General features: G+C 28.8%; 2 protein-coding genes across 6 annotated transcripts in view; both read left to right on the top strand.

Annotated features, from left to right (window-relative positions):
• LOC100205593 (5'-AMP-activated protein kinase subunit gamma-1-like) overlaps positions 1–8,584 on the top strand; it is a 41,084-nt gene extending 32,500 nt beyond the window's left edge. For all 5 annotated transcript variants that reach the window (XM_065810507.1, XM_065810508.1, XM_065810505.1 and 2 more), the window contains exon 14: positions 8,024–8,584. In XM_065810507.1, coding sequence (XP_065666579.1) covers positions 8,024–8,137 — 114 coding nt within the window. In that variant the 3' untranslated portion in view covers positions 8,138–8,584. The remainder of the gene's footprint in view (positions 1–8,023) is intronic.
• The window catches only part of LOC105845741 (uncharacterized), a 67,623-nt gene continuing 52,939 nt past the window's right edge, over positions 8,584–23,267 (top strand). Inside the window, exon 1 of the mRNA XM_065810503.1 lies at positions 8,584–8,984. Within this exon, the coding sequence (XP_065666575.1) occupies positions 8,721–8,984 (264 nt within the window). The 5' untranslated portion in view covers positions 8,584–8,720. The remainder of the gene's footprint in view (positions 8,985–23,267) is intronic.

Raw genomic sequence — 23,267 nt, 5'->3', positions numbered from 1 at the left:
GAAGCTTGCAAATATCACTTGTGTTTTACAAGCACACTCTAGTGCACACCCATGCTCTTGGTGTGATATTTCATCAAAAGATCTTGCAAAGTGTGGATCTCTAAAAACGTTTGGATCAATCAGAAGAGATTATCAGGCATTTAATGTGGCTGGTGCTAACATCAAGAAAGCAAGTTCATTCAGAAACTCATGCATCCATCATGAAGCTTTTGAAGAGGGTTGAGTACAGGAAGCTTTTGAATAAGGATGTTTTGGAAAGATTGGCTCAGCAGCACTCTTTTTTTCCAGCTGTTCCCTTTATTGAAACACTTAGAAAACTCAATGGTATTTTCCATGCTTGTTTTGGCAATGCTTATGATGACAGCTATACTGAAAAAATTGAGCAATCTAGAGTCTCTTATTTAAAACTTAAGGACACCACCATCACTTCTAAGGTTCATGCTGTCATCCACCATGTTCCACAATTCATCCAACGTCACAATAGCTCTTTGGGAATTTATTCAGAGCAAGAAACTGAAGCATTTTATCATCTTTCAGTTCCCATTGGCAAAGAGACTAAGCAACCACCCAGAGTATGAAGACAGGCTGCAAAGATGTACCACAGACTTCAACAGCAAAAATATTGATTAGGAATATTACAAATCAGTTTAGACATTTTTCTCCAGAAAAAAAAATTAGAATTGAAATGTCAGAATTAAACAAAATTGTTATTTACTAGTGAATTTACTGCAAAAATATTTTTGTTATGTTTTTGGGATGAATAAAAATTCTTTAAACCAACTTTGTTATTTGCTTACTAACTATCTATTTAATGTGATTTTAAGCAAAATTTGAAAATGGATTTTTATCCACAGATGGTAAAATTAGATTTAGGAATTTATATCCCAGTAACCACCAATGAGAGTACAATCATATCCCTAAAGAGTTTTTCTGGGTCATGACATCAAGCAATATTTCTTTTTTTTACAACAGTGAGCTAAAAAAAAATTTTTTTTTAAAGTTGTGTTAATGTTACCCCACTTTAAAGATGTGTTAATGTTACACTTAACCTTACCTATTAACCTAGTAGAAGTTTTTTTAAAGATGTATTAATGTTACACTTTACCTTACTTATTAACCTAGTAGAAGTTTTTTTAGCAGAAACATAGAGAAATTTACAAATCTGAAATTTATGGTTCGTTTGAATTAATCTTTTTTTTTTTTTTTTCCTTTGAAATACATTTAAAAAAAAAAAAAAAATATGTTTATGTATGTTTATGATAAACAATAAAGAAATTAAAAACAGAGATGAAGAAAGAAATCTTAGGTCAAGAAAAAAGGTATTTTTTCTTATGTAGCAATTTAACATTATTAATGTTTTTTGGGCTACATGTAATATGTGTGTTTGAACAATTTTCAACTCTTTTCAAAAAGAAATGATATCTTGGGTAAGAAGCTTAATTTTTATATATAAAGTCAATAAGAATTTTTATATATGTAGCTATTAAACATACTAATAATTTTTTTTGGGCTACATGGAATATCATGAGAGTTTAAATAATTTTCGACTCTATACAAAAAGAAATAATAACTTGGATAAGAAACTAATAGTATGGCTTTTTTCTTTAATTAAATCATTTATTATAAAAATGAGAAAAAAATCATTAAGTTTCAAATTTCTTCACATAATAAATAAATCAACTTAATTTCATAATTTTCAAATTTTTTTTCGCCAATGCAAAAAGTGAGTCAATTAACTTTTTCTAAGACAAATTTGAAGAAACTTTTGCTGAACTTTTTACAGTAAATCTGGCTTATCAACAGATTGCAACTTGTTCTGAATTTCTTCTTTTTTATTATATCTTTCCACAAACTGCTGCATCATTTCCACTGCACTTTAAACAGGGTCATTTACAACAAGTGGTTTAGCAAAATCTTCAATGATCTTAATGCTTGATCGTGTGCACGAATATTGAGGCAGAAGTGTAAGCCAGTCTCTAACCCTTTGTTTATTCAACTCTATTTTATCAAACATCAAATATTAGAATTGATCAGCTAGTTTTGATAATTCAGCTGGATCAATATAAACTCTCCTTTCAATTCTAATCTTTCAAATGATTTGTTGTTGAATTTGAAACAATCTGAGTTTGGCATGTCATATTGCATTATGGCAGATGCAATCTTACATTTCTCTTTTTTAAGAACATTTTTATACAACAAAGAAATTGGTACAATTGTAGAATTGAGATTCCAGGTATGTTTATAAAATAATTTTAATCTTGCTTTAACTGCATTTGGTTTGGCACAAACATCTTTATATAGACGTATTTTATGCATTGATAAAATATCCAGATATGGGGCTTTGATAGCTTTGTCAGATTGAAAATATCATTTTGCATAAAAACATTCTATGAATTCTGCCATGATATTTATTTCTTCTAAAAGTAGTTTATCTTCCTGAAATTTAATCTAATTTGAAAGTAGTTGCAATTTGAGATAATATTATTCTTTTCCAAGGAACCTTGCATGATGGAGAGCTCCTGGTTTTCTTATTTTTATAACTCCAGAATTTTACAGACAAATTGGGCTGTTACAGCCCTAACATATATATATATATATATATATATATATATATATATATATATATATATATATATATATATATATATATATATATATATATATATATATATATATATATATATATATATATATATATATATATATATATATATATATATATATTATATACATATATATATATATATATATATATATATATATATATATATATATATATATATATATATATATATATATATATATATATATATATATATATATATATAGTAGATGTAGCAGCACTCCGTGCATGATTTACAGTAAAAAAAATAAAAATAAAAACATTTTATTAAAAAAAACAAAAAAACAAACATTTTAATTAAAAAAATAAAAATAAAAACATTGTTTATACTGTTAAAAACATTCATAATGTTTTAAAAAACATTCTGGTCAATTAAATTTGTGTTTTTGCAGCTTTATTAAAAAACGAATAATTTGTAATTAAATTAATGGTTTTTACTTTCTGGCAACACGCAAATGTTGGACGAAAGTCAAAAGTAATTAAAAGTGACATGTGTTGGCGTAAGAATCACTTTTTTCCTTCCGCTCTTCCCAAAGACAACAAACTATATATATATATATATATATATATATATATATATATATATATATATATATATATATATATATATATATATATATATATATATATATATGTATATATATATATATGTATATATATATATATATATATATATATATAGTTATATGAATTCAAAAACAGTCCAAAACAGACAAATTGGCAACAACTAGCTCAATAATTCCTTTTGTCTTATCCTAAAAACTTCTTCACTTTTTATGTATTCATTGCAAAAATTAAAAGACTCAATAATTCCTTTTGTCTTATCCTAAAAACTTCTTCACTTTTTATGTATTCATTGCAAAAATTAAAAGACTCAATAATTCCTTTTGTCTTATCCTAAAAACTTCTTCACTTTTTATGTATTCATTGCAAAAATTAAAAGACTCAATAATTCCTTTTGTCTTATCCTAAAAACTTCTTCACTTTTTATGTATTCATTGCAAAAATTAAAAGACTCAATAATTCCTTTTGTCTTATCCTAAAAACTTCTTCACTTTTTATGTATTCATTGCAAAAATTAAAAGACTCAATAATTCCTTTTGTCTTATCCTAAAAACTTCTTCACTTTTTATGTATTCATTGCAAAAATTAAAAGACTCAATAATTCCTTTTGTCTTATCCTAAAAACTTCTTCACTTTTTATGTATTCATTGCAAAAATTAAAAGACTCAATAATTCCTTTTGTCTTATCCTAAAAAAATTTTGTAACATTAATACCATAATGAAAATCAGGAGTTTCAAATGTTTCTTTGATTTTTTATAAAAAGGATTGTCTGGTCCAGAGGTCTTATTTTGTGTCACAACATTCCAAAAGTGAATAATCTTCAACTCTGATACATGGTGTTTATAAGCTAGAAACAAAAGATTGATGTCTATATCATTTGCAATTCTAAGAAGTGAACCCTTTTTAGTAAAGTATTACTGAAATTTTATCAAAGCATAATCTTCTAATATATCTTTGGGTTTTGTAGTCCTCAAGGAAATTGAGGGCTACAAAACCCAAAGATATATTATATACTGATAATTTTCTCTAACAAATGCTATAAGAGCAATGCTACCACTATAGACATCTTTAGGAATTGTGCATGTAATTTATTTTACAAAATTTGTTTCTTTTCTTCATGTCCAGTCCCCATGTTTAAAGTCTGAATCATTTGATGTTTCAGTATCATTTTCATCTATACTTATTTTCTGTTCTAAGTTTGCTTTAAGATTCAGAGTATTGTGTTTCCTTTCGAAATACAAATTGTTTAAACTCTTAAAATATAACATGTAACCCAAAAAACATTGGTAGTGTTTAATAGCTCATGTTTATATATCCTATATGAACTTTGCAGTATAAAAAAATGATATTAATAAAACTATAGCATTATCATTTTTATATATGTATATAATAAATGATACAATACATACATACTTATGTACAAATATACAATATACTTATATACAAATATACAATGCATATATACATATAATGTATATATGTATTGTATACTTGTATATAAGTACATATGTATACAAATAAGAGTTTATAACAATTTGTGTAAAGTTATATACATATATGAAAATTACCTGATAATGCTGGTTTAGCTTCTCCAACGAAAAAGAATACCTTTTTTATTGAACTAAGATCTCTTTCTTTCATCACTTTTTTTTTAATTTCTTTATTGTTCATCGTAAACCTATATAAATGTATAAAAATAAATAAATAAAGCAATTGTAATTTAAAAAAAGATTACAAGAAAAGAAAATAAATTCAAACAAACCATAAATTTCAAATTCATAAATTTCTCTTTGTTTCTACTAAATAACTTCTATTAGGTTAATAAGTACTTTAACTTCTTTATTCTAAATAAGAATCGGTAATATGACATAAATATTTTAAAATAAATTGTAAATTCAAAATAAAAAGTAAATAAAGTATTTTATTATTCTAATAATTTAAAAATTCATTTTTTTAAATGTTTTTAACACTTTTTACCAGACAAAAAAAGCAAAAGCAGTTTTATTCTGCCTTAACTACCATTTTTATTTGAAAATATCCATACTTGTATTATAATAAAAAAATCAGTTCAAAAAAATCCTAAGGCTTCCGAGTTTAGACATTTTTTAGCGTTTTTTGACTGTTTTTTAAAATTAAATGAGCACTGGGGGAGACACAAAAATGATCCAATATTTTTCAAAATCATTTTTAAATGTCTCACATTTTAAGGGGTAGTATATTAAAATTCAAAACTTTCCTCAAAAGCAAATACCCTACTATATATATGCTGTTTTTATTATAGTATTAAGTAATTGTGCTTTAAAAATTTTCCCACCCACCCCATGCTTAAGACCTCTCCTTACTCTGTTTATTAATTTTGACATGTTATAAACAAAAAAAATCCCAGAACTAAAAAAAAAAATCAGTGTAAACTGACCTTAAGAATTAGAAAACATCACAGTTCTTTTAATTATTAAAAAGATATTTGAAATTTTTTTATACTTCAGTGTGATCCTGTGTGGATGTTAAAGATGAAGATAAAAATATAGCTGCAAGTTAATTGAATGGTCTTGATAGACTTAAATTTTTTTGTTATGACGAATATTTGACATTTAAATATTTATAAATATTTGAATGTAATAAATATTTGACATTTATTTATTTTACTAGTAAGTTTTTGTATTTATTTTACTAGTAAATTAGCCATGCAATTAGCTAGATATTCACTCAACCGTTCAATCAAAGAGTTATAATATAGCTGGAGTGAGAACGAAGTAAAAATACGTCATTTTTCAAAGAGCAGTCTTTGTAGGCACACAATTTTCAATTAAATACCGCGTAATTATCATAATTTAAAGTTAGCTAATCACATTCCAATAAAAAAAAAATCATTATCCTATAAACTACCTTAACTATGATATTGTTTCAAAACGTCATAAGCAATCAAAGCATTGCAAATAAAAGATAAGTTCAGAAAAATTCGTAAACAATATTTGGAGTTAGTTTGTTATTTTTTATGCTGTGTTTTTGAAACAACTAATAATGAATTTCTAGATTAGAATTGAGTTAATGAATGTTTAGATAAGAATTGGAAGTATTTTTGTAAGATTTACAAAAAATGTATTTTATATTCCTACATTTAAAATATAGTAATATGTTTATTGTTCCAGCAAAAATACTAGAACACAATAAAATCCTGGAAAGATCCTTGCCGAAAAATGTTCTTAAAGAACGTAAAATACTTATAGCTAAACGGAGAAGGTTCATAAGGATATTTATACCTAGTATTGAGGTATTAAAAAAACTTTTCGTAGATCGTGGTTTTTGTTCTGATTACTTTTGACAGTTCGAACAGTTGTTAAAAAATTTTTCAGTCAAATTTTAAGAGAGTAATCCATTTCAATTACAGCTTTTAAAACTTACCAACTAGATTTTCAAATTTTCCTATTTCAATGCAAAAGCTCCATTTTAACTTGCCATTAAAATTATTTTGCAACTAAGACTTTATTACGAATTTAAACGATTTTCGGCTTCGTTCTCCCTCTAGCTAGTCTATTATACCACCTTGGATCAGTAAAACAATTAGCAGAGTTATGAAATGTCCGTTTTTATTAGTTTTACTTTGTTGCTATTTGAATTATGGAGTTCTCCTTACTTGTTATTTCGTTTTTATCGGAAAATGCTGAACTATTATTTATTTTTTTTCTTTATCAATGTAATGTTATTAACTTATTTTCTGAAAATATGAATAATATACTAACCAACCAAAAAAAAAAAAAGCGATGAAACGCAAATTAACCAACAAAATAAAAAAAAAGAAAACTGTTTAACACTTTAAATAATATATTTCACAGTTCTTAGGAGAAAAGGGGAGTCTGAGGCTAGTTGGCTGCAGTTTTAGTTTTGATGCTTTGTAATTTTTGAAAGATTTGTTGTTGTTGTTATTAATAATAAAATAAAGTTAAAAAAACTACGATGTAAATTGACTATAATCAAACGGTATAAATAAAAATTAAATTTAATAAAATTAAATTTTAAAGAAATTTTTTATAAAAACCGTTGATCATTTTCATTCAATAACTTTCATTGCCATTAAGTCCATTTATCTAGAGCAAAAGTAAATATTCGGCAGAAAAAAGAAAACTATTTTTTTAATGTTTATAATAATATAATACAGTAATAATAATTTACAAATATATTGCTAGTTATCATGTAATGTAAAATAAGACATTTAACAATTTTACAGGACTCGTGAACCCGAAGGTCAACTATCCCCACAATCATCGTGTTGATTAACCCCTGCAGTTTTTGTTTACAAAATGATCTATAGATCCCCAAAAACGTAAAATATCGACACTGAATATGATCGATTAAAGTACAAGACTTTTATATATTCCAGCTTATTTGTAAATAATGCTGAAGCAAGAGCTACAAAATAGGTTTAAAAATTAATAAAATTGCTACAACTATGCGCATACGCTAATTGCTCTGATGCTTTACTTGAAGATGATTCAAGTTAAGCAATAACGATTCTATTTGAATTTTCTGGCGGACAGCTCCGTAATAAAACGCAATATGTGTCAGTTTACCCGTGTTGCCAACTAACCCCAGTCAACTAACCCACATTATTATACTTTATAATTGTCTTTTTCTCTGCCAAAATTATAAATTCAATAGCAAATCATGAAAAGTTTTTTTTTTCAAGCTAAGTCTATTTTTAAAATTTAGAACACATTAACAAATGCCGTTTATGGGCAATGCTTGACATGGGCAACGATAATTTTACATCCCTCAAATTATATAAAAGTGAATGATCAACACTTCGTTTAAATGTTTTTTTTGTTTTCTTGTAATAGGTTCATCGATTGGTTGTTGTGGACGAGTTTAATAAAATTCTAGGTGTTGTGTCGTTATCCGATATTTTGCGTTTTATCGTTCTTAATCCACCGAAAGATTTTACTCCTCGGTGATTTTTTCCACAACATGACGTAATAAAGTATTAAAGACAAAGCGAAGTCAAATACGACATTTTTTTATATGTTTATAAATTTTATTTATTCAGTGTTGAGTGGTTGTTCAATTACTGGGCAGCTTCCTACTTAAACTCATTTGTATGTATTATGAAACGCTTTTTATCGACTCTCATCAACTTATTGCCGTAAAGTTTTAAATTTTTTAGTATCGTTTTGAGCATAAAAATAAACATTCATGTTTGCATTTATTAATTGTACTTTCTATTACTTTCCGAAGAAATCTGAACAAAACATCCGTATACAAAATTTTCTTTAAAAACTTTTTCTATTTTATTGAATTTAATAGTGAATTGGACAATTAAATATTAAATATAATTAAACAACTTTTTTTTTTTTAACGCTTGCACATGTAATCTGTTTTAACAAATAGACTTTTTGGAAATATCTTCTTATTTTTGTCATGGTAAAATATTATTTATTAACACTATTCAATTTTAACAAGCAATTGCGTTGGTATGTGATTCTATCTTTGCTGTATATTGTATAAACGAACTCTTCTTTTAACATCAAAATAAAAACAATGTTGATAAGATTTTATAGATTACTTCTCTGTGTAGACTTAATATATTGTGTCAAGTGTATTATGTATGGCACAGCATGTACGGCCTTAAACACGTGTCCTTTTATGGAATGCGTAAATGCATCACAATCCGTTGGTTTGCCGAAACAAATATGTATTTGTAGAAGAGCTTATAAAGATGGAGTCTCTTGGAGACGAGGTTATGAAAATTGCACAGATGGTTATCAACCTTTGTCTTTGAGTCCTTATGAAAACGGAAAAACAGTAAATAAAAATATTTTGTTTCTTTGTTACATTAATTTTGTTTAAAGTTGATTATTCATGTATTAAATCAAAGTTTAAAAATGTTTGAACCAAATATGTTACGCAGCCGTGTCGCAATGGTTAGAGCGCTTGCTGAAGATGCAAAAGATTTAGCGTTCAATGCGAGTTCAGATTATATTTTATTTATCGGTGAGGAAGGACGCGTGAGCTTCCTAGTTAAATGCTCCTAAACGGTGCTCTATGACTAGATCTGTGATCTAGCTCTATGCTAGGTCTTCCCGGGGCACCTAAAACAAAACATTAAACAAGTTTTGTTTCTGAAATTTTAAAGCAAACCTATTTTATTGAAAATAAAATAGGCTTGCTTTAAAAGGTTTTTGCTGAAAACTTCTTACTTGAAAGAACTATTGGGTGCCTAATGCTATCTATTGATCTGTTAATCGCATCTATTATTCGCACATAAAACTGAGAAAAATTAAGAAATAAGTCGATAGGAACCGTAGTATTTGTTGGAAAAAGTATCGACAATTATGTGTAGTTTTCTAAATTAAAACGAACATTTATTTTTACAATTTTTTTTTTAAACTTTAACAAATTCAAAACAAAAATGAGCAACTATTCTCGGAATTGAAGGAAGAATCTTTGATGGCTCCATTAACTAAAAGACATCTATAGTACAGTAACAATAGATATTTCCTTTTTAACGACATAAAATTTACGTTACATTATGTGTAATTATTACTATTATTATTTCATTTATTTAACACCAAATGTAACTTACAAGGTAAAAAGAAAAATAAGACCGGTGATTTTCACTTTAGAATTTTTTCGTCGAGAATTTTTTTTAAAATTTATCTCGATAACGCGAAAGTTGCTCGGGCTATCTAAAGATTTTTTGTACGATTCAACAAGGAGTACAATATTTTTTTAAATGTATTAGTCGGCAAATTAGGACACTGGAGTCGGCAAAGTTAGATCTATAGTTAACAGTCGGCAAAGATAAGCCAACAAGGACTTTTTCTCCTTCTTTTTTGGATCGAATAAGTTTTTCAAGGTCTTCCGCAAAAAATAGATAAGTCACCCATCCCCCTACTATTAAGATCTCTTTGGGATGGGTTTGGGCACTTAAAATCTCAACACTTAACGGCCGCGTGTTTAAAGGTGTTAAATCAATCGCATGCTGTTATCAATTTGTTTCCATAAAATACGTTATTAAAAAATTCTCTTCGTTTCTGTGTATTGTTTTCAAGTTCTGTGCATTGATTTCAAGTAAAATTCGCTTTTTTACCAATATCTGCGGTTTCTGTTAACTTATTACTAAATTTTTTAGTATGCATTTTATCTGCGATTATTATTTAGTTAAACGTCAAGGTCGCCGTTATTTTAAGGTACTCTCCAGGTCTTTTAAGAACCATAAGTCTTAAAAAATACCATAAATAAAAATAAAAATTATATATATTCTTTATAAAATAGATGCACAGGGCTTCAATTAAAACTCTTTAAACTCCTAATTTTAAAATATAAGTTTCAAATGTATTGTTGACTCAACAATACAGCATTAGCTGAATTCATATGCAGGAGTCTGAAGGTGAGTTTCCACTCCGTTTTTCAACGGGAAAGGGAAAAGAGAGAAAAAAAAATCACATGAGCATGCGTAATTAAAGTTTTTATTTGTCCAAAGGAAAACTGCGCATGCTCACGCGATTATTTTTTCGTTTCTTTTCCCGTTCCCGTAAAAAAACGGATGAGTGGAAACTCACCTTGAGACCGTTGTCAAAACCGTTACGGGAAAATACTCATAAGGGAGGCTTTGTTTATAAAGAACATATATATACATTGTTTATAAAGAACATATACATACACACAGACACACACACACACACACACACACACACACACACACACACACACACACACACATACACACACACACACACACATATATATAATGTAAATTGTATAATTATAAGATTTAATATAGATTCGCTAAGTATCATTAAAATAGTTTTCATTCAAGTTCAATACTTGAATTTTTCTATTTCTTAAAAATAAAACATGTTCAGTTTCAAGAAAAAAGATTCTGGCTGTCAAAACAAAAAAAATGCGGTAAATAGGACAACAAATGAGCAAAAAAATAAACGTACACTCGAAAATTGTGGTATACAAGTTAAAAAAAAAAAGAGATATGCCTGCATTTTCTAGTTTGCTTTCTACAAATTCTACTTAGACACGTCAAGCTTTTGAAATAGTAAGTTCATTTATTTAAACATAACTTTCTTTTTCATATATCTTTCCTATCATACTATTACTATATAAATCAAGACATTTTTGAATGTTTTACTTTATTTTCTACAGGAATGCTTTGCAAACGAGTCTTATGAAATTTCGTTGAACTCAGAAGAACCACTTCCTCCTACAAGTAGCACGTCGGCAATGTCAGCAACAAGAGTTGAAAATGAAAACAATATTTTGATAAATTTTGCTTTGCGAAGATTCTTTTAATTATCTTTATAAACATGGCCGACAAACTTGCGACGAACTTGCGACGGCCCTGGTGAACTTGTAAAAATAATATACTTATTAAAATTTTTATTTAAAATATTAGTATAAAGATAAGGTGGATGAGGCAATTACTACAAAAGATCCTGCTTTGTGGGCTGAAAATATGTTCGGAGTAGAACGCGATGCAGTTGTTCTTTAGAGGCCTCCTGAAAATCCTTCATCTTTTCCGAGAGACTCGAACAAGGTTTAGATTCCTAGATCAGTTTTCCACCAAATAACTCGTCATGGGGAGAAAATAAACAGAGATTGGCTTGTTTGGAGTGCAACTTCAAAAATATTTCTCTGCTTTCCATGCTCACTTTTTTGAAGCAAACAAGCCTGCGGGGTGGTAATCATTCACATCTTCTACGTTGGAATAGTGGCATCAATGGAAACTGGAAAAAACTAGCTGACAAAGAAAAAAGCCACCAAAACAATCCGCGCCATCGAGACTTTTACATTAAGTCGAAAAAAGCGCTGGAAAGCTTGGGAAATCAGTGTGAGATTGATTCAAGTTTAGAAAAATTGATAAGAAATGAGGCAGCTAGGTGGCGTGAGATTTTAAAGTGCATCTTAGATGTAATTCTCTTCTTAGCATCATGCAACATTAGCTTCAGAGGTATATTTGTGAACGTTAATTATTATAACGGGTGATGCGGAAGTTATCGGACAAATCCTAATTTCATTATTTGAGCATAATAATTAGTTTTTGTGGTTTTATGCGTAGGCATAAACGTTCTATAAAATATAAACTTTAATATTTGAAACACAATTATTTAAAATGAGGTTAAATGCAGCTGAACGAGAATCTTTTCGAAAGCGACTAAAAATGTTTTTTGTAAATAAACCTAATATAAAAAAAAAAAAAAATCGTAAATCATTTTGAAAAGGAAGGATTTGCTCGAAGTACAATATATGATAACCTAAAAAGACTTGAAACTGTTCAATCGTTTTCTGATAGAAAGCACCCTGGTCGTCCGACATCCTGGACTAGAGAAAAGAAAGCCGAATTAACGAGACTTGTCAACAATCGAAAAGGGATCAGTCAGAGAAAAATAGGTATTAAATTCGGTGTAAATCAATCGACAATTGGTCGTCAGTTAAAAAAATTGAATATTAAATATAGAAAACGTGAAAAGACTCCAAAATACACTTTAGAACAACAAATAAAAGCAAAGAAAAGAAGCAGGAAACTAGTTAACCAACTCTATAACACAAAATCGCTTCTAGTCATCGATGACGAAAAATACTTTTGTTTTGCAGGGGACAACATGCCTGGAAATTCTGGATACTACACAAACAACAAAAAGACATGCCCAGAAAGTGTTCGTTTTATAGGAAAAGAGAAATTTCCAAAAAAATTAATAATGTGGATAGACATATCTGACCGTGGTATGTCCGAGCCATTGTTTCGCACTTCCAAGACTGTAGCAATCAATTCATCAATCTATATTAATGAATGTTTAGAAAAACGACTTCTTCCATTTATTCACAAGTATCATGGAGACTTTAACTATTTATTTTGGCCAGATTTAGCAAGTTCTCATTATTCTAAAGATTCTCTAAATTGGATGGACCAATATGTTTATTACGTTGATAAAGAATCCAATCCCCAAATGTGCCTCAAGCACGACCAATTGAAAATTTGTGGGGACATTTGGCACAGAAGGTTTACGAGGGAGATCGGCAAGCTTCAACAGAGCAAGTTTTGATTGATCGCATTAAACTAAAACTACAAGAAATTGATTTAAACTTTTTACAGTCGCTTATGAAAGGCGTTATGTTATAATTTATTTTTACTATAACTAAACTCATATAATTAAAATGAGCTACTCGCAAAGCACAACAAGACCCTTAAATTACATCTGGAAGAGGCTTCTTACTGCCAACAAGAAGGTAAACAAATTGTTGCCCATTATTTAGGTTGGAGTTCTCAAAATGAATTTATAAAAGAGTGCGGAGGAATCGTCCACGGTGCCATCATTAAAGAGGCGCATATAGCAATTTACTATTCCGTTCTTGTCAACGGAACGCCTGACGTCTTTCATGCTGAGAAAATTGCATTTGTTCTCCGCTTTGTCTACTATGGTTTTGATAAAAGATGGGTAGTTAAGAAGCGCTTTCTTAGGGTCAAAAATCTCGAAAAAAAGAAAGCTGTGGATATTGCCAATCAAATTATGGATGTCTTGGATCAAAATGACATCGATCTGAAGAACTGTCGAGGTCAAGGATACGACAACGACTACCAATACCGCTCACGATACTTTAAATCAACAAATAAGAGACAGATTTCAAGCTGCATAAAAAACGATGAATAGTTTCTCTTTTTATGGCTTTCAGAATCTAATTTGGTGAGTAAATTGGTTGGTAATTGGTTGAGTGAAGAAAAAGAAATTTAACCACCTAGCCTAGAGGAGAAATGTAAAACTTTGGCGCAAATCTATATGAACGATGAAGACAAACTTATTTTGGAGGTCCGTCATCTGAATACTCTGAAGCGCGCCAATCTTTTTGGTCCAAAAGAATATCTCAATTTAATGAAGCTATTAAATGGAATCTATCAAAAAGGTCTAAAGTCTATCTTCGAATCAATATGCATTTTGTTACGTACTTTTAACACGATTCCCTTTTCCATTGCCGAAGGAGAGCGGTCTTTCAGTAAGCTTGGTCTAGTCAAGACAACACTAAGATCTACAATGAGTTAAGACCGGCTTACCAATCTCTTAGTTATATCTGTGGAACACGATCTTTCAAGAAGTCTGTGCTACGACGATGTCAAGTAATACTTTAAATAAAGCCCGGAGAATTCTCATGAAGCATTTAAAATATTTATTACAGTTAAAATTTACAGTTACTCGCAATATAATAAAGTTCAGTAACTTGTCAACTTGTACTTCATTTTTTACTTTTATTTCAAAATTATTTAAAAAATGAATGGAAGCCTCTTCGATTGTAGTTACCCCCTCGGCTTTTCAAAGTGAATTTAGTTAAAAAAAAAGACCACATTTGGGCAGTACCAAAACTTTTTTGGATTAGGTCAATATGACAGGGCGCTAGGTAAATTTTGACCCCATGCGCCATAAAAAGTCGCGGCGGCCCTATATATATATATATATATATATATATATACAGGGTGTTCGGGATAAATTTGACATATTTATAATTGATTATATTTTTTTGTAGATTAGAGGTATTAATACACACTACAGGTCATTTAAAAGTTTGAACCCTTCTTCATTTATATACAAGATGTCAGAAAGGATGGATGACTGGAAGTCTGCAGGAACAGGTGTTGAAGAACCCTGGCATTGGAATTCGGGCTTTGTCACGTGAAATGAATGTTGCATCCTCTACTATGAAGCTTGCACTCAATGAAGACCTTCGCTACTACTCATACAAGCATCCAGAGGATGCAACATTCATTTCACGTGACAAAGCCCGAATTCCAATGCCAGAGTTCTTCAACACCTGTTCCTGCAGACTTGCGAGGAATTCTGCTGTACGAACGCAATCAGATTGTCTGCTAGGGATCTTTCTTCTTACTACATCCTCGTAGTCACCATTGCAAGTCTCTAGTTCATACCTGATTGTTTTTACTGTGTTCAGGAAGCATTGGGCAGCAGTCATAATATCCTTATTTTGATGGCCGGCACGAATCATCATGATGCAAGTTATTCTCTTCCATGATTCAGGTGGGTTCCAGTCATCCATCCTTTCTGACATCTTGTATATGAATGAAGGAGGGTTCAAACTTTTAAATGACCTGTAGTGTGTATTAACACCTCTAATCTACAAAAAAATATAATCAATTATAAATATGTCAAATTTATCCCGAACACCCTGTATATGTAAATTATGTTAGTGTATTTTATAAATAGAGTGCTCAATGTTCTTAAAGAACAGAGCAATAATAAATTAGTAAAAAACACTTATCTAACTTTTTTCTTCAACTTGAAGTTTCACCATTGCTGGATCTAGGGTTAGGACTATTGTAATTGTAATTGTAAAAATTAGATACAATTGCACATTACAATACAATAGTATTGTATTGTAATATTACAGAAACAACAAAAAAACTTTACTTTGGTATTGAATTGCTGTGATGAAAAACAATTACAATAAGTATTGTATTGTTGTTTTTTTCTAACAATGCAATAAAATTCGAGAACTATTGTATTATATCGTTTTAATGAAATAAAATTACAATAACTATTGTATTGTTTTGATGAAAACAATTACTATAACTATTGTAGTGTATTACTTCACATTAAAGTAGAAAAGCTAACGTATTTTAACGTATTTATATTCACCTCTGACAAACTTACTAATATTTTTGCTATTTGTTATTTACGGATTTGCAATATATTGCAAATTTTATTTTTTACATATTTAGATTTTGCATCACCTATATTGTTATGTAAGCTCTAAATGGCCGCAAAATATTGCCTGTCTGATGATAGTCTTGAGGTTATGAAAAATAACATTCATAAATTATTTTATTCAGCCCTTTTATTTTTTCTGCAAAGGAACTTAAAAAATATATGAAAATTAACTTTAGTAACACAAACAGTTAAGCATAATAATTCTTCTTAAATAAAAATGTTAATGTCTTTTATTACAATATATTGTTATTGTATTACAAAGACGAATTACAATACAATATTTATTGTTATTGTAGTGGGTCATTACAATACATTTTTTTTTCAGATTTTGTTATTGTTTTATAAACATTGTATTGCAATTGCAATACAATGTTTATTGTTATTGTATTACAGAACCTATTGTTATTGTTTCTAAATTAAGTTAATACAATAACAATAATTATTGTTACTGTTATTGTTTTCATTACAATTACAATAGTCCTAATCCTAGCTGGATCATCAGGACGAGTCCTCTCATCAGGAAGAGAACTCTTCCTGATGAGAGGACTCTTTTATTAAATTGCAATTAAATTTGAAAATAAGAGTCTATAAATTTTAATTTTGTTATAAAGTTTATTAATTTTTTTGTCTTTATTTTAAATTAATTTAAAATAAAGCCAAAAATTGGTTTAAAAAGCATGACTATGTAAAAATTCATTATAGTACAAATCCTTTAGGTTACCTAATCAGATAAAAAAAGATAATCAGTTTTTATATTTTGCCATGTCATAATATAAAATCTTTATATAATATATCATTATATAAAATTCCGATTTTTTATTTACAAAATATTCGCATATAATAGTTTGCCTATGTTATTATTTCAAATTAAGGCAAATTATTGTTTATATGGTACATTTTAAAAAAAAACAAGATATTTATATGCCTTAAACCGGGGTAACTTTGGCCTTTTTTAAAAATTTAAATTAAACATCTATAACTTTTAAACAGTTAAGTAACGTTTTACTATTTTTGTTATATTTGTAAATGCAATCTTTCTTGCTTCAATTTTGATATGAAGTTTGTTGCAAAAGCTCTTTACTATAAGTGAAAAAGAATGAAAACTACACCTTGGAAAACACTATCAAAATCTATAAAACAGAATGTTGTCTGGACAAAGATAAAAATGATAGCAAACAACTCAGTTTTTCTTCTGTTTTAAAGACAAACGTTCAGATAAAATTAAGCGAAAAGTTTTTGGCTCAAGTAACAACATTCTGGTTTTTTTACAGACTGGTCAAAGTTACCTCGTAGGTTCATACTCTTTTGGGGTAACTTTGGCCAAGTAAATAATATTCATTTTAAAGTAGTCTGATCGTTGTTTATTATAACTAGAATATTTTTTTGAAGCATGTTATCCAAATAACTTATTTTGAAAAACAGTTTTTTGCATGAATGTGTTTTAGGATTTTAAAAAAAGTATATTTTCTTGTTAAACTAGTTGTTGTTGTTGTTGCTAAATCAATAACTTTGTTATAAAATTATAAAACTTTATAACAAAATTAAAATTTATAGACTCTTATTTTCAAATTTAATTGCAATTTAATAAAATTATATTATAGTTTAATAAATTACTACATTGCAGTTTGCTTGTGTTGGTTATATTTACTTTTGTTTAAAGCATAATGCCTCATAAATATAACAGGCATAGTGTTGGAAAACGTGCATACAACACTTGTCCTAATACCATTCTTTTGAAAGAGTGTATGAGTGCAATTAATGAAGGTATGTCTATTCGTCAAGCCTCGAAAAGGTTTAGTATGCCAAGAAGCACTATACATAATAAAATGAAGTCAAAGCATAAAAAATGCATAGGTGCACCAACCATATTTGCTTATGATGAGGAGCAGTTATTTTTATCTAGAATCAAGGTTATGTGTGATTGAGGATTTCCATTAAATAACCTTGATGTTAAAATGTTAGTAGCTGGTCATTTAAAATTGTAAAATCGTACTGTAAAAATATTTAAAAACATTATTCCTGGTGATGATTGGGTCTCAAGTTTTATGAAACGTTCACAGTTAACCCATAGAATTGCATAAAATAATAAAAGAAAACATGCAGCTATAAACAAAGAACAATTAAAAATTTATTTTGACAATATTAAACTTGAGCTTGAAGGAATTGCACCTTGTAACATTTGGAATTATGATTAAACAAATTTGCGTGATGAACCTGGATATAAAAAAGTTGTTATGAAACGTGGAACTAAATATCTTTAGAGAGTATTGAAAAGGAGTAAGGCTTGTTTCTTTGTAACGTTTTGTGGAAATGGTGTTGGAGAAATTCTTCCACCATGCACAGTTTTTAAAAGCACACATTTATACGATTTATGGATAAAACATGGTCCAAAAAATTCTCGCTTCAATAGAACCTAATCTGGCTGGTTTGTTGAAGCTACTTTTGAGGAATGGTTTTTTTGAACATTATTGTCATGCGTTAAAAAATAATTTGGGAAAAAAGTATTATTAAGTGATCTCTCTTCCCATTTATGTCATAAAGTTATTAATTCTTGTGAAAAACATAACATTAGATTCATATGCCTTCTGCCCAATTCAATCCATTTACTTCAACCTCTTGATGTTACATTCTTTGCACCATTAAAAAAAGCATGGAGAAGTATATTTCTGGATTGGAAACTCACTTCTCGTGGTAAAAAGTTTGCAACATTACCAAAAGAAGACTTCTCTAAGTTGCTGAATGAATTAATGACATCCATTAATGAATGTTCGAGAAATTATTTAATAATTGGATTTAGAGCTTGTGGTTTGGTGCCATTTAATCGTAATGCTGTGTATATCAAATTACCAAGTGAAAATGTCTTGAGTTCCGTAAAGCTTTCGACCAGAGCTTTTTAGACATATTAAATGAGAAAAAAATTGAAGGTGGTGATAAGAAAGATGTTACACAAAGTAAAAATAAGAATAAAAAAAAATATATATATAAAAAGACCTAAAATTAGACCAGGAAAATTTATTTCTCTAGAATACGATAGTGAAACAGCATCTGAAGGTGAATCAGTCTCTATTGAATTAATGATAGATTACTGAAGAGATGTTTAAATTTTTTTTAAAAAAGAACAGAGTTTATGTTACAAATTGTTTGTTTATTCTTTAGTACTCTCTTATTTTTTGCTTTTTCTGAGATTTAATAAAAAAAATAATTAAAAAAAACCAAATTATTTTAGCTAATATGTTTCTTTAATACTGTTTATATTTATTTTTATTGTCCTTTTTAAATTTCATGACATATTTTAGGTACCCCTTTTTGAAATAAATGCTAACTGTAAGTTTAAATTACATTAAATGTGGTTAATAACACTTAATTTACATTCGGTGCTAAAAAAACAATTTACTATGACAAAGTTACCCCATTGCCGAGTAGCATTGATAACCTCATTATTTCCATAAAATCTTGTATTTGGTGAAACAATGAATACACCATTTTACTAATAAAATGACATTAGTAATGCACAACTTTGAGCATAAAATAGTTTTGGGAAAATGTCCTTTTTTTTCAAAAAGTTATCTTTATCAAAATTGGTACAAAGTTACCCCGGTTTACGGTACTGCGTTTTTTGAAACATTATCCACTCATTGGCCAATTGTTTTTATGTTTACAAATAAAATTTTCTAGAATTTTCCCATAGAATTTATTTTTTGTTTAACGAAGCATTTTTGTAACCTTTTATAATTTTTTCCACATTTTTTGTGCAACTGTAGCTAACTTTAACTGTATTTCGATTAAAAATCTTATGTAATTTATAAGAGCGCTTTTCCTATGCTAATGGAAAATTTTTGTTATACTTGGGTGTGTTGAAAATAAAAATTTAGTCTAATACTGAATATTTTGTTGCGCCTACCTGTAAATGAATAAAGTATAATCAAAATATTAATAAGAGGCATGGTGAACCACCTTATTTTTTACCTTGAAGTTTTGCCATTATCGCTCCAAAGTCATTAATACTGAAAGTTGTTGTACTGTTTGTATATCCCCTTAATTAAACAGAACAAACTTGTTACACAATAATCTGCAAATAAGTATACAATACTTTTTATGTGGAATCACCATCTACAAAGTTGTTAGCATAATTCTTTTTCTAGTCTGCTGCATAAAACTGCGAGAGTGAACTCGAATTTTTATGAAATAGTCTCCAGCGTCAAATCCGTAAACTGCACGCGAGACTTCCATAACAAGTTTCACACTGCGTTCAACACATTGTAAGTGATCAAAATATTTAACAGAAAGTGGCATTTCTCTGAAGCCAATATCTTAATTTAATATGCTCATAGTTTTCTTGTGTCTCAGATGCATTAATACAATCAATTAGTTCCACTCAGTCATTTAAAATGCGGTAGTGATGTAGTGGTAGACCGCTTGCCTCATAAGTGAGAAGTTCCGAGTTTGATCCCCACCACATCCCTGGTAGTACAGCGCTCAACTTATTTCTCCGCACTTGTTCATCAAGGTTCGCGTTTCGGAGTTATAGAGTTGAGAGAGGGTTGAAAACCACCACAAAAAAAAATTAGCCTCCTCGACTGTAATGACCTTCTTGGGATTGGGGTGGTGAATAACTAAACATGCTTTGCACCATTGATTCACAGAAGGGATCCCTTAATGGTTAACCAGATTAGACCGTAGTTACTTACTATAAAGTGTGTGATCAAACAAACATTGTTTGTAGGGTTCTGAATGGCAATATACAATCGACAACCTTTATTGACCATTGTCAAGCACCTTGCGTGGTTTAGTGAATTTAGTTTGAAAGTGGCCTAAATTTAAAAATTAGGTGCGTAAACCTCCTAATTTTCAATTTAGGCCACTTTTTAATTTCACTAAATTCACTTAATTGTATTAACTATGTGATAGAGATACAATTGGTCTGAAGACAGGTCATCTAAGATATCTTTATCTAAAATTGGCATACTGTCTCGGCATTAAATTTGTTGAAACAAAACGATTGGTTTTGATTTGCAAGTCAGCAGTACCTTGCTCCACTAAAAATGGTAGCACCAGATGTAACACAATCCAAATGAGTAAATAGGTGACGCAAGGGCCACTCAATTGTGCAACATACAAATCAAGCAGTTTACAGGACGTCCAAGAGCTAGTTCAACTTGGCAGATTATTCCACATTAGGAACCTGTGTTTACATTTGTACTGTCGCATCTCGTGTCACAAACAAATAACTTTTGCCTTGTTCTGAAATGACTGAGATAATGTTGCTGTTGATATTGATACATTTTCCCGATTTCGTTATGGTATGTGTGATACTTCCTACCTTGTTCTACTACCAGTACTTAATATTCTTCAACAGTTACGTCGCTATGCCACTTATTTTTTCTGATAACTTTTGTTAAAGTTTCAAGAGGATGGTAGATTTGTTATAAATTTTAAAAAAGGGATGCAGATAGTTTTCGCTGTACTTTGATATATTAAAGACGAATTTTAATGATGACTTTCCAACAGCGTCCAATTTATTAAGATGTAAATTATTATAACAACAAATTTCTAAGCCGTACGATAGATTCGGCCAAAGATTTGAACAAATGTACTATAGCTAATGGCAGGCAAAACCAATACCAGATTTTATAAGAGCTCTGGATATTGATTGAAACTGAATAATACGTTCGTTTACATTTGTTGTTTGAAGTGTAGCTATATTTTATGTACGACTTTGATTATCCCATAGGAACCCGAGGTGTTTCAGTTTATTATTGAGGTGTAGGGAAGAGCCGTTTATTTAAATTGTGTTTTTTGTAATTGAACTTTTACTGGATATAATAAACTTTTTCAGTGTTTAGTTTGATATATAGAATTTGGCATTGTGACTGAACTTGATTAACCAACTCTTGTAAACCAGAAAGATTTGAAAGAATTACTTCTAGATGTAAGTTTCACATAACCAGATATCATCTAAAAAAGTATATTGATGAGCAAGAGATCCAGCTGCGTGCTATATCAGAAAAAATTCAAAACAGTGTATAAAAACCTAAACAAGCCGCTGAAAAGGTTTGTTGTGTTGAGAAAACGTCAATTAAAGTGAAAGCAATAACGCTATGATCGTTGAAAATAGTTGAATGAGATAGTATGAAAATTTTTTGAGGATACGTTTTTATTGAATGAATGCAATATTATTTTTGTTACATAATTCAGTATTTAAATTATTATTTATGACATTGCATTTATATGAATTTTTAAATTCATGCATATTTGGTATGTGTCATAGGAAATGGAATACAGGAAAAGAGAGATTTTTTGCATTTCTAGAAGGTTTCTATCAAGCGGAGGAAAAGTTGGAACTTTTTTTACACTAACATTTATTATAAACAATACTAATTTGCAAAAAACTACGGTAGTTAAAAAACAAAACTAAAATAATTTCAAAAAACACGTCCGAACTAAAATATGGAAACAATTTATTATAAGATGTTCAACTAAAACTGAGGAGGAACTACTTAAAAATATTCAAAATGATGTATTAAATATTATCAAGCACAAATTGCAATAATTATTTTGGGCATATGCTTAAGTTTACAATTCCGAGTTCAAGAAGATAACTAATTATTCATAAACTTACACTTTTATTTGTTATTTTTTATTAAGAAATTATTTGCAACAACAGTATTTTTAACCTGATTATTTTTTGTTTAAACTTTAGTTTGCATAAAAACTAAAATTTATATTATCTTAATCAATTTAGAAAGAAAATTTTTATCTTATATTGATTGAAGTATTCGTAGCGCTGTCAAAATTGAACGCAACACTGTCAAAATATACAGATAAAACATCAAAGTTAAATGAAACAATGTCGAAATGAGATGGGAAACCCTGTAAATAAATAGTACAATAAAAATATATTAATATAACAATCGAACTTAATACATAAGTATAACAGGTGAATATAATACATAATTATAATCAGTCAATGATTATATATATCGCATAATCAAATCAATATTATAATGTTAGAATGCAAATATTTATTGTATCAAATTTCAATATGTAGCTCGACCATCATTTTAAATTTTTAATTTCTAGACAACAAATCCAAACTTATTAAAGTGTGACCATATTTTCTAGTTATTTTTAACGTTGGATACCAAATAAACACTGTCATTTCCCTGACCCGAAAATCATGATATGTTCTACATAGAGCAGCAAATTAACAAATTGTCTTTAGATTCAAAATATCTTTATGTTTGTACACAGTGTAAAAGCCAAAAAAAAAGTATTACTGAAAATTGCTTTTAATTTTAATAAATAAATAACATTTATAAGTTTTATATCTAAAAGTTTGTTTTCAAAACAAAGTTGTATA

The sequence above is a fragment of the Hydra vulgaris genome, chromosome 11 (genome assembly GCF_038396675.1).
Source record: "Hydra vulgaris chromosome 11, alternate assembly HydraT2T_AEP".
In the NCBI taxonomy this organism is placed as follows: Eukaryota; Metazoa; Cnidaria; class Hydrozoa; order Anthoathecata; family Hydridae; genus Hydra; species Hydra vulgaris.
This window is presented reverse-complemented; position numbering and strand designations above follow the sequence as displayed.